Consider the following 13,635-nt stretch of genomic DNA (forward strand, 5'->3'; position numbering starts at 1 on the left):
GGCCTATATCCAGATTGGAATCTTTTTTCCAAATTGTAGATTTGAATCCCTTTAAGCATAAACATTGATTTATTCTACCATACTGATATTGGTGGTGAATATTCATCTTGCCAAAGGAATTCCACATCATCCTTGAACTGACTAGGTTGATGTCCATTGGGAATGCATGTCCCTCCGGTTACGCAATACCTGTTGTTCTCATTGTCAGAGTATTTTGTGCAGTACCTATGCTATCATAGTACTTACTTATTATCAAAGGCCACGTCTATAACTTCAGTACTATGAAGTCATCTTGACGACATCAGGGATATCCATATATGGGCATAAAAGGGAAACAGACCGTCGTCCCACTTGGCACATCATCACACCCTTTGGGTCCTCTGCAAAACACACACAATTTGGAAGTTGATTGGTTGGACGGTGAGTGAGAAACCTTATATAGACCTACCTCGGATCTGACACTCACAATGTGTTGAATCCGCAAGGCATTGTGAGCTTGTAGATCAGCTATTTTCGGCGTGCGTTAGCAAGCCCTGTGTGCAAAAGAGGCGTGGCAGTGCACTCTTAAGTACACGAGCCATTTGTTGTAGATGTCATAACTCATGCCGCTACTATCAGTGGTTCTCAACCTTTTCAGGCCATGACCCCCCTATATAATCATATTTGAACTGGGGACCCCCTAAATAATCATATTTGAACTGGGGAGCCCCTATATAATCATATTTGAACTGGGGACCCCCTAAATTAATCATATTTGAACTGGGGACCCCCTAAATTAATCATATTTGAACTGGGGACCCCCCACCCTGACAAGCACTTGGAATTGTAAGAGTTGAGGCATTCAATTTTGTTTGACTCGGTTCCACAGATATATTGTGAAAATAGCAGATCTACAAGCTCATGAAGCCTCGTCCAGCGAGGCATTGTGAGCTTGTAAATCGTCTATTTTCACATTATTTGACAATTATTTGGACAATGTGTTGTGACGGTGTAGCCGCCCCCTATAAGTGAGTTTTGGACACCGACCAAAAAATGTGTGTACCCCCTAACCCTTCCATTGTTAATGCAAATCGATACTTTTTTCATATCAGCCAATCACATTACAGCTAGTGTCATCACCACTAACTGTAATGTGATTGGCTGACTTTGCAAATTCAGGACTGTGATTGGCTAGCGAAACACATGACACATGTGCAGCCCTATGAATAGCAGTATGGACTTTTTTATGAAAAGCCATTTATCCTTTTTTTTAAAGTGAGTCATGTTGTGATGACCACACACCGCCCACTTCACACTGGGTGTGATTTTTTTTTCTACAGGCAGGTCTTTGGGTGAATTTCACCCATTAAAACATTAACATTTTTAAAGGAATATGTTTTTAACAATACTCACAATTTTCACATATTTTGCTGCTTTTTTAAAGGGTCCCCCCATGATCTGTTTTTGTTTTTTTTGTGAAATTTCCTGTTGAAATATTAAAGAAGGGAACCTCAATTTGTCATGTTTTGTTGTCCTTTAACACATTCACTGCCAGGTATTCATTAATTCATCCGCCTCTGCCATCATATTTACCTTATTTTGACGATCCACAGAGACCCACGGAAGCCACAACGTTTCTATCCACCCTTCTGGATCTCTTCTATGTTATCGGCAGTTGAATGCGGCTCGTTTTCACTAAAAAACGCAGTCTGGGAGAAGAAATCTGAGCTAGATGTGTTTTTCTAAATCTCATAACATACTGTAGGAGTGGACGGGGTCATTTATTTGGGGATGACGTCATTTCCGGTTCTATCGTTCTCTCACAGTCAAGGCATCATTCATAGGTATAGAATAAAACAAGTGAAAATAGCTGATCTACAAGCTCACATGTTGCATCGTTGTGGGCTTGTATTTTTGCAATACAAAATATATTTTGAAAGTTAAAGTGTTTAAATCTGTCTGTTGGTTTTATAAATATTTAACCAATATTTAACTTCAATTTGTAGATCGGCTATTTTCACTACTTTTGTGCAACTCTTTCTAATGGTAGGGCATTCATTTTCCATTTTAGGGGGTAAATTCACTGTTTTCCATGTAAATTCAGTTTTCTTTCTTTAACAAAAAGTACAGTGAAAACAGACGATCTACAAAGTTTAACATGTTTATTATAAAAACATGAACACGACTACATTTTAATGTAGATATAAGATTTTAATCAAAATGGAAAAATGTGTAAAAAGGTACATATAATAGCCTACTAATATTGGTACAAATAATAACTTGTAATATATTCACTGTACAGTAAGGAATACATCATGGAAATAGCAACACTGTCAAATAAATTCCAACAAGAAGAAATTAAACTAAACTGCTAATAGTATTTACAAACACAACACATCAGGGCTTACAATAAATGCCAGGAATCTCTGTACATATGTACGTATGTGTGTCTGTAATCCACGTATCTCGAGAATCGTTCCACCAAACTACTTAAAATTTGCAACGCACGTTACAGATGATCCAAGAGAGTGCTGTGCCCGGTGTCGAGTCGGTCGGATAGGTTGTCCAGAGCCGCCAGAAAAGGCTCTGGCCAGGCTCTGTCTGTGGTCCAAATGAGCCAATTGATTTGACGTCACCATGACTCAGCCATAACATATAACTACGCCCACCCATATACGCCCAAATATGGAGTGTGTTGTCTAACCTCAATGTGTCGTCATGGCATCAGCAAACAAATCAGTCAGCTTCATATTTGGAAGGAATCTCTATATATGAAGCTGACTGATTTGTGTATATATATATGGATGGACGTAGTTACAGTATATAATATACTTATGCCTTATACTTAAGCATTAAAGCAGGTATCAACCGGGGCAACGGTCTAGTATTTACAACATCAGTAGGTCTAGTATTTACAACATAAAACAAAAAATACAACACAGTCTCATATCATGAAGACATTATACACTATCTTCACAAGAGCCAGCATAGCTAATGTGTGTCTTTATCTATCAATCGATCTAAAGGGCTGTCACCATTACAATATTTAAGTTGACGATTAATTGTCATCAAAATAATTGTGATTAACGATTAAATTGTGTTTAGGTTTGAACATTGACACGTTCAGTATGAATACAAATGTAATTTCTGTTTGGCCTTTTAGGCTTCGTAATAATTAATTCACACTCACAGATGATGATGAATAACTTACATATACAAATACATGACTGACATATTTAATACAACGCGTCACAAACACAAAGGGACGTGTTGTAAGCTTGTAGATCAGCTATCTCTGCCATTTTTGGAAAATGTATGAAACTGTATGAACATGTTTCAACATGTGAAAGGATTATGATGATCATAAGAAAATAACTGTGATTATGTCAAATAACTGTGATTAGGTGATTATGTAATGATTGTGACAGATCTATGGATGGATGGATGTCATCTCAAAGAGGCGATCAGGAGAGGACAATGGTTCAACTCTAATGTCCTCCCGAAGCCCTCCAGCCCTGCTCCCTCACACACTGAAAGCATCTGTCATTTTACATTTTAACCACTTTAACCATTATTTTATACTTTGCTATTCAAAAATAGTGGATATACAAGCTTGTAGATCTGCTATTTTAGAAAAAACATGAAAATGTAATCTTCTTTGAATGTATAGGCTATATATTTAATTCGTTTTAATTTGGTTTTAGATTGGGGATTGTCATAGTATTCATTTAAAAAATCCTATTTCCAAATTCTGTACTGCTCATTTCTTATGGTCATTATTTCATGTCCTCTATTTTTGTCTCCGCCAGGCCGAAAGGCATGGCGAGAGAGTATGTTTTACCCCCTGTCCGTCCGTCCGTCCGTCCGTGTGTCCGTCCGTCATTCGATCTGTCTGTGTACAGCTAATCTCCGGCACTGTTGGCTTGCTCGCAGCCAAACTGTGCACACACAGTCCCTGGATACCAGAGCAGAACCTCTGCCCCAAATTTTTCACAGGGGCCTGTTATAGCGCCACCAGGAGGCCGATTTGTGCAAAACACATTTTTTGACAGTACTCCTACAGATTTTGTCCAAAAATCCCACAAATCGGTACACAGTGTCTCTATAGTCATTAAATGAAACGGGTCTTTCAGATTTCTCATATTCCATCCTGATTGGCTAAAAATGCCTTCCAAAGTTTGCAGGAGTGCACCGTTTTGAACAAAATGCCTCAAATCATGAACACAGCATGCAATTTCCTTGAAATTTTGCACGCACATTCCCATTAGGCCGAGGAACATTTGAAAATTTTCAAATCAGCCTCATGGTGGCGCTATAACAGGCCGATTCATGTTTTTACCTATAATTGCACCGATCTGTGTAAAACTTTGTATGCACACTCCCTATAGGTCAAGGAAAACCTTTGACCTGCATTTTTCACATCTGCCTTTTATAGCGCCACCAGGAGGCCGACTTGTGTAAAACACATTTTTTTATACTACTCCTTCCAATTTTATCCAAATTTCACGCAAATCGGTACACATGATCTCTATAGTCATGTGATCATGACGGATGTGTTTGATTTTTCATATTCCATACTGATTGGCTAAGATTGACATCTAAAGTTTTCATTATTGGCTTGTTTTGAACAAAATTCTGCAAATCATGAACGCACCGTCCAATTGCGCTCAAACTTTGCACGCACATTCACACTATGTTGAGGAACAAATGCCAACCTTTTAACATTGGCCTGATATAGCGCCACCAACAGGTCTAATTTAGCGAAACACATGTTTTTAACAAGATTTCTCAAATCATGAATGCAGTCAGTGTCCGATTGTCGTGCAAGGCCTAAGAAGAAATGGCACCCTTTTCACGTTGGCCTATTATAGCGCCACCAGGAGGCCACAATAGCCTACCTGACCTGGCGGAGACCTGTGCTCCGAGGAGCACTTTTTCTAGTTTAAAACTATATCTCTTCCCTTCCATCTCCCTTTGAGAATGGTGAAAATGGTAATGTTTGTTTACATTCACTGCCAAGGACGTCCTTGACGTCTTTTTTTGTCCAAACGCCCAGGTTGCCAAGGACGTCTTAGATGTCTTTTTGATTTTTTTGACAAAAAAAGCTAGGCACCTTTGATGTTAAATGATTTATAAAAGTACATTTTTCATGTTAATGGATTTATAAAAGTATTTTCTTCTCTGCTTTTTGTGCTCGTTTAAAAAAAAACAAGCTTTAAAAAAAAACAAGTCACATTCAAGCGGCCATAGCTCTGGAATGAAGGATCGTGGCTGGCCAATAATAGTTTTTTGATTCTACCGGACCCCTGTGCGTGTAATGAGCCGGTCTCCGTGAGGAAGGAGGTCAAGGATAATATTCCATGATTTTTCAAAAGATACAGTAAAATCACTAATATTGAATGGGAGTCCACATGCCAGGAAAGGGACATTATATCATATACTTATATGTAGACCATACCCGGTCGACGCATCCGTGGGGGATATTTGATCATGTCATATAAGTATAGCGCAGTAACACCCAAAAATACAAGAAACACAACACATATTAATGACACTATTACTTTCAGTCTCGTCATAAGCGGCTGTAGGGGGTCTCCAGGTTGGGGGTCATCTTGGACCTCAGCTGTGATGTCAGGGTGTGTGTCCACATCATCATACTCCTCCTGTGGATCCTCTACCTCATAGATCACTGCACCTGTGTACACACACACACACACACACACACACACACACACACACACACACACACACACACACACACACACACACACACACACACACACACACACACACACACACACACACACACACACACACACGTAAATCATACTGTATATACAATAATTCCATTTCTATACCCAGTATTGTATTTCAATCTTATTAGAAATATAAAAAAATAAGCATTTCATAATTATTAGAGGGCCAAGCAAGTAGTGCATAGGCACCCTTTCGTATTTGTTTGTTTTATTATTATTACGCCACTTTTTGCAGTTCTGGCTTAACGGTAACCGTTAAACAAAACTCACAACCATTGGCCAAAGGGTGGCGCTTTCCAAGTTTTTTTTAGCAAACTGCGTGAAACATTATACACACAATAATAGTAATCATATTTGTTTTAATATTGCACTTAACATTTGAAACAAATCTCAAACTCCTACAGTACAGAATAAAAAAAACATTTGCATGAAAACAACGCTTCTAAAAGAAATTAAGGAGTCTAAAAAAACCTATTAAAAACATGGGGGCAAAGAAACCTTGGGGGTTAAATCAGAATAGCTGACCGAATCCTTTATTAAAAAGGAAAGTCCTCTCTTCAGACTGTGGAGCTCTTAGCTGGTCTGGGAGTGAGTTCCAAAGTGGAGGGGCAGCGGTCGCCCAATCTATGGACAATCTCCTGGAGGTCCCCCTTGTGGTGGAAGGCCTGTGTATGGGTTCACACAACCCAGCAACCCTATAGGCAAATTACGCTACTGTGCATATTGCATTGATTAGCCCCCGTATTGCTGTTTGCAGCTATTATTATTATTATTATTATTATTATTATTATTATTATTATTATTATTATTATTATTATCATCATCATTATTGTCTCTGCCAGGCTGGACGGTTGAAGGCCGGAGACTATGTTTTTGCCCCTGTCCGTCCATCCGTAACTTTGCACACACACTCCCTGGAGGCCAAGGAAGAACCTCAGCCCTAAATTCTTTACATTGGGCTGTTATAGCGCTACCAGGCTTACTCCAACAGATTTTATCCAATTCTCACAAAAAGAAAATAATGCGTTCTAGCCTATTGAATTATAGTTGGAAATATTGACATGACATGATGTTCAAGCCTCCTATTGACAAAGTTCATATAAAAGAGAACATCTACCTACAACCACGTTCATAGAATACATTAATATAACATTACTCACAGTTGCTGGCCTGGCCTGGAATCAAACCTGGACCAATCAGGGCCTCCGGCTCCACAGGCATGCTCTCTAATGATTCCGCTATGACCGCTGCAAATGTACAGAATGTTATTTAGAGCGGTTTCACATTGGGTGCGTTTGAAGCGAAGCGTTCCTCCTCCGTTCCCGAGTGCGCTTGGTTGGCCAGCATTCACACTGGTCAAGACTCGAGACCATTTCATTTAACAGTAATGGTAAATAGGTGCCTCATGGGGGCGCTGTGGACTATGACGCTTTGGGAGAGCGAATGTCATTCACAGAAGAAAAGTCATTCTAGAGTGAATAATAAAGTTTGACTGTGTTCCTGACGTTGTCTTGAGTTATAATAACAACAGATCAACAATACACAACCAAAGCAGTGTGTGCACTGGTCTTTGAAACCTCAAAATGCACTGTCGTCTGTTAATATGATATTGGCGTCACGGACGCATCCTTTGTAATTTAGCAGTGACGTCACGGACTAATCCTTGGTGTATTTATCCTTACAAATACGTTCGCCACACATGTGTTTTTGTTTATTATTTTTCACGGCTCGCGCTACTCAAACACTAGCGGGATTATTATTTCTTGTCAACATTCAAGTATAACTATGAGAAGGTATAACCCAGCTAAAATAATGTGTCATTATAAAAATATATAAATGATATATGATTAGCAGTCCACTTCCTTCTCTTGGTACGGATGGATTCACACTGCCGCGTTCCGTTCCCGACTCCGCAGCAATCGGACCCGAAACTACCTCCCGAGGTGGTTTCGAGTACGGAACGGTGATGCGTTACGGGGAACGGTTCGCTACGTTCACACTACAACAACATCAGCCAAGTGGTCCAGGGTGCGCACCCGGGACCATAGTGTGAAACCGCTCTTAGATAGATGCTAGGTTCATTGTTTACCTGGTATCATATAGTTTCTTTGACACACTATTGTTCTCTCTGAACTCTACTTATGTGACTATTTACTCTGTCATTGTTGACTACAGTTCATGCTTACTCTGATTACTCTGGTTACTCTAATTACTCTAAAAAAAACTGTTTTACAGTGATACAGTATTATACGGTACAGTAGTATTATACAGTAAATTACTGTATAATACTACTGTAATGTATAATGCAGTGTCACTGTACTGTGTAATACAGTATTACTGTAATACTGTAATACTGTAAGTACAGTGGCGTGTGCGACACAAGTCAGTGAGACAGAGTTAGATCATGAATGTGTATCACTGTCTGATGAGAATGTAAATATCACTCACCAAGTTGATCCAAGACTTTCATTTAATTTGCAGTGATGCCAATCTCCTCATATTCAACACCTTCATCCTCTTTGTCTTTTTGTGTAGATTGTATTACTAAATGACAACACAGTTAGAAAATTATGGATGAAAAACTACTGTTGTATATGCAGTATTACTGTACTTATTATCATCATTGGATAAAATGTCTTCAAAATGTGACATGCGCGTGCACACACACACACACACACACACACACACACACACACACACACACACACACACACACACACACACACACACACACACACACACACACACACACACACACACACACACACACACACACACACAGGTATTAAAACATGTCATTCAGTGAATTTACATGACATGATGTTCAAGCCTCCAATTGACACATGGTTCATATAAAAGAGAACATCCTATATGACTACAACCATGTTCATAGAATACATTAATATAATGTTACTCACAGTTGCTGGCCTGGTCTGGCATCAAACCTGTGACAACCAGGGCCTCCACAGACGTGCTCTCTAATGATTCTGCTATGACCGCTATGAATATACAGGATGTTATTTAGAAACCATGTTGTTTAGACATTTCATTGTTTACCTGGTATCCTATAGTTTCTTTGAGGCTCATTGTTCTCTCTGAACTCTACTTATGTGATGGTTTACCTGTTTTTATTGACTAGTGTTCATGCTGCTGACTCTGATCTCACACTTATAAATCTCACTCACCAAGTTGATCCAAGACTTTCATTTAACGTAAATATCACTCACCAAGTTGATCCAAGACTTTCATTTAACGTAAATATCACTCACCAAGTTGATCCAAGACTTTCATTTCATTTGCAGTGATGCCAATCTCCTCATATTCAACACCTTCATCCTCTTTGTCTTTTTGTGTAGATTTTATTACTAAATGACAACACAGTTAGAACACTACTGGTACAAGATGTCAAAGAAAGAAGAAAAAATATAATTGCTTTACTGTTGTAAATCAGTATCATTGCACTTATACTTGCCAAAGCAGAGCATTATCATCATTATTACTACAACTATATAGGATAAGGATAGTAGTAACACACGCACGCGCGCGCACAGACAAAATCACACACACACACACACACACACACACACACACACACACACACTCCCTGGAGTGTGTGTGTGTGCACAGTTTCGCAGCGACCGGGCCAACGGTGCCAGAGATAAGCTGGTCGCACACGGACGGACACACGGACGGACAGGGGGTAAAACATACTCTCGGACGGACGGACGGACGGACGGACACACGGACGGACGGACGGACAGACAGGGGGTAAAACATACTCTCGGACGGACGGACGGACACACGGACGGACGGACGGACGGACAGGGGGTAAAACATACTCTCGGACGGACGGACGGACGGACGGACACACGGACGGACGGACAGACAGGGGGTAAAACATACTCTCGGACGGACGGACGGACGGACACACGGACACACAGACGGACGGACAGGGGGTAAAACATACTCTCTCGCCATGCCTTTCGGCCTGGCGGAGACAATAAATGAAAAATATTTGCATTTGAACTTGCACTACGAGAAACATGATACTCTGTGTTCAAATACTGGCCTCTTGTGACCAGATAGTAGTATTACTACATGAGTACATTCAGGCTGTGTTTCTGTCAGTTTATTTTTTTTCCCTAAATGGCTGGACAAATATTAAAACATGTAACAGTGAATTTACATGATTGTTGACATGATTCAAGACTCCTATTCACAACTTTCACATTAAAGAGAATGATTATCCTATGACTACAACCACTTAAATAGAATCCATGAATATAATGTTACTCACTATTAGCAGTAGCAGGTGTTCTCACACACAGGCTGAGGAGAATCAGCAGCAGCACAATCACAAGGACTGTGACAATCCTAAGGACCTCCAGTATATCCACTAATCCAAAATGATAAATCACTTTGTGTTCTTGATTTTGTTGGTTGAATAAAGCAAATGAGAGATCATAATCATCATCATCATCAAAAATAATGATCAGAATTGTTTCACTCATCAGTGTCTAGGTAAAATCACAACAACCTAACAACACATGTAGTTTAACATGATCAGTGAAAGTAGGTGTGGTACCTTTACAATAGATTTCAGCTGGTTTGACTTTCTTACAAGACTTCCGGTGGACACAGTCTCTGATGTTCAAATGATCTTTTGTGCAAACCAGAGTCATTTCCAGGTCCTACAATCATAATCAAAACTTCCTTTAGTGTTTGAGAGTTTTTTTTCCTCACTGTTTGTTTTCAGTCAGGAATGTGATACAAAAACATTTCATACAAAATAATGTGCAGAAGAGACTGGAGGGACGAGATGTCTTATGATATCAATGAGACTTAAAGGACAAAGCAAACAAAACAGTTGTTTACCTCCTCTGTGGATTTCACATCTGTCATAATGTTCTCTATGACTTCACCACAACCAAGCTCCTCGCACAGCAGGTTCTTAAAATCCTTTGTTACATTTAGGGGACACACACGCTCCCACTCATCTTGGTATTGGACACTAAGTGTACCTCCACACCTCTCTGTGGTTGTGAATCTGATGCCATCTGTAACAAGTGAAATGAAAAACCTCTGCTTTATTCCCTGTCATGTGGAAATTATATTACATCCAAACCTTTGAATGGATTAGTAGCATATATAATAGGAATTAATTAGCATAAGGAGCAAGGGGAAAGGGGATCTAGGAAGCTTATTCAAACACTAAAATAGGAGAATGAAATACATTTAAATCCATTGACAGTTTCAAATGAAAATAAAAACTGATCTCAATTCCAATCCATTGTCCATTATGTCTAGAGACACAACAATAAGTTCATGGGTTAATCTAAAATGTAGTTCCTATAGAGGTCTTTACCCACTTCGATGTCCAGAATGCCTGTTTTACAGTAATAAATTGCAGTCTTATAAACATTTATTTTCTTTTTTATCAGTAGAAAATAATACATCAGTAACAAATACTAGTAAACTAAAATAGAATATGGACTAAATTGTTAAATAGTCTGATATACAGTAGCTGCTATATAGAATACAAAATAATATACAGTAACTACTATATACAATACAAAAGTGTAGAAGTATACAATAATTCACCTGTACAGTAGACAGACACCAGTCTTCCAGCACACTGGCCCCAGACCGTCTCACACTGCCCAAGACTGGACTCAGAGCCCTGGCAACGGACATGGTAACCACCATATGACCCAGTACTTCCATGTTTTTTAAAGGACAGAGCATTGCCACAGCCCTTCTCTCTGCAAACTATTTGTGAATGTTTGTCATCCCAGTGATCACCACACACCCTGTTCGCAGTGATCAGCACAAAACCAGAGCATCTCCAATGCCCTGATAGGCCAACCACAGGATTATCTGGGAAAACAGAAACAACAACAAATCAACGGAAACAAATAAATCCCTAATCCCACAACCACACAGATGTGATAGCTCTGAAAAAATATGTTATGGGGTCATGTAGAGATGTCATTCAAACCATTTACTTGAAATACGAGACATACATCCACTGGGCCTGATGAGGCCTGAATATCCCTCATCCAATTATGATCAATGAAAAATAAACTGTCCTTTTTCCCATTTAAACATACATCTGTCTTGATATTAAATCATCTTTTGAACACAATCCTGTATGTTAATATCTTATCACTCAAACAGAGAGCGTCTCCTTTCAAACCCCAATGGTTCTAATCAGCCCCCCGCCCACAGGAGTGGCCCAATTCTCTCACAACTTGCTACAAAAATCCCTCATGAAAAACTATATAATCTCCTACCTTTCATTTTCAACCTTCACATGTGTCTCCTTCTCTAATAATCAAAAAGTGCTATATATTTAATCTCGCAATTTACTTCCGGATGGTTCGTTTTGCACTTTTTTGGCCACATCGGTCACGGGAAAGAAATAAGCGCTGCCGTGGTCTATGGAAACGAGCCCAAAAGTGCACCCAAATAAGCCCAAAATCGCTTATACAAACAATCAGACCTGGCAACGCAGCCTACGCCAATCATGCGTGAGAGATCTACAAGCTATGGGGCAGAGACGCCACCGTATCTTAGCAACAACTACAGCGCTCACTCTCATTGGTCGTGTCACGCTAAGAGCAGTCTCCAGACAATGGCATCGCAGACAGCTTGCTGTTACTGCTGTAGCCATCGCAGTTAGTCCCAGCGACGACGGACGGCGCTGTGATAGCTGCCATGTCGCTAACGCTAACGTGGTTGTCATGCCTGCAGCGGCTGTGCAATCACTTTGTCAACAATGCACGTTTGTGTGGTGAATGTCAATATTGCTGCTCAGTTAGTCCATTGTAGATGGTGTATGTTTGTGTGTGTCTTCTGGAGAACTATGTAGCTCCACAGCAACTACAGTAACTAACGTAATGGCAGGACCGCCCCGTGCAACGCATGTTAGGCTGCATTATGGTCATGTAGTAATTTCAGATAATTTCGCTCCGATTACAGCAGTGCTTATCAACCCTTTCACGCCGCCCCCCCCCCCCCTGTTTGACTCCGTTCCACAAGTACATATTGTGAAAATAGCCGATCTACAAGCTCAAAACGCCTCACGTTGAGAGGCTTTGTAAGCTTGTAGATCGGCTATTTTCTACATGACTGCCTCTTTCTTACATTCTTTGACAATGTGCCCCATGTTTGTTTTCATAGTATAGTTTGTTGACTACTTTTGTTGCAGAAATGCTCATTTCCTTTACTTTCCTTTTTTTATTGTCTCCGCCAGGCCGAAAGGCATGGCGCAAGACTATGTTTCACCCCCTGTCCGTCCGTCTGTGATAGCTAATCTCTCACATCGTTGACTTGATCGCAGCAAAATAACAGCCCGATGAGTCAGTGACAGCTGGATAAACGAGGTAAAATGTGTCAAAAGGAGTCTGTACGGCTGTCGATAAATGAACACATGACGTCGGTGGGAGAGGAGATATTGTGTCTTTTGGACAAACAGCAGCGTCGTGCTGATGTTTGTTGTGTGAAGCAGCTTAATGTCAGAGTGTTTGTGTTGGAGCGCCTCAGTGCGGCTGCAGAGTTCATGTGCAACCTCTTCCAGAGAGAGACAGAGACACTAGAAACTCTGCTGGGGAAAAAAAAACCCGCTGCTGGGCATTGACTTTCATATGGACATTGATCTACACACTGCAGGTATATCTGCTACACACACAACAGCAAACTACACACTACAGGTATGATACAGCGTTTGCATTACAGCCAGCATGCCAGCGTAGTTCCCATATGGTTTCAAGGTGGGCTAAACCATATGGACCCCATGTCAGCAATGTCAGCGGCATCCACTTCAGTCCCAACTGCGATGCCCATGCAGGCTATAAGTAGCTTCTACCTGGCCCTTAGGTGGGCCCCAACTACCCATGTT

At 40.3% G+C, this 13,635-nt stretch overlaps 1 protein-coding gene across 1 annotated transcript; it reads right to left on the reverse strand.

Annotated features, from left to right (window-relative positions):
- Positions 1 to 5,420: 5,420 nt before the first annotated feature.
- LOC311037362 (uncharacterized protein) lies at positions 5,421 to 11,444 on the reverse strand (the record flags this gene model as incomplete). The annotated part of the gene is made up of 7 exons (XM_084046488.1): positions 11,337 to 11,444; positions 10,611 to 10,792; positions 10,321 to 10,426; positions 10,033 to 10,161; positions 9,005 to 9,100; positions 6,896 to 6,982; positions 5,421 to 5,674 (listed from the first exon to the last, which is right to left on the reverse strand). The coding sequence occupies exons 2-7, from the start codon at positions 10,635 to 10,637 to the stop codon at positions 5,421 to 5,423; spliced, it is 699 nt and encodes a 232-aa protein (XP_083902614.1). The 5' UTR covers positions 10,638 to 10,792; positions 11,337 to 11,444.
- Positions 11,445 to 13,635: the final 2,191 nt, after the last annotated feature.

Source organism: Gymnoscopelus microlampas, assembly GCF_963454915.1.
Source record: "Gymnoscopelus microlampas genome assembly, chromosome: 21".
NCBI lineage: Eukaryota > Metazoa > Chordata > Actinopteri > Myctophiformes > Myctophidae > Gymnoscopelus > Gymnoscopelus microlampas.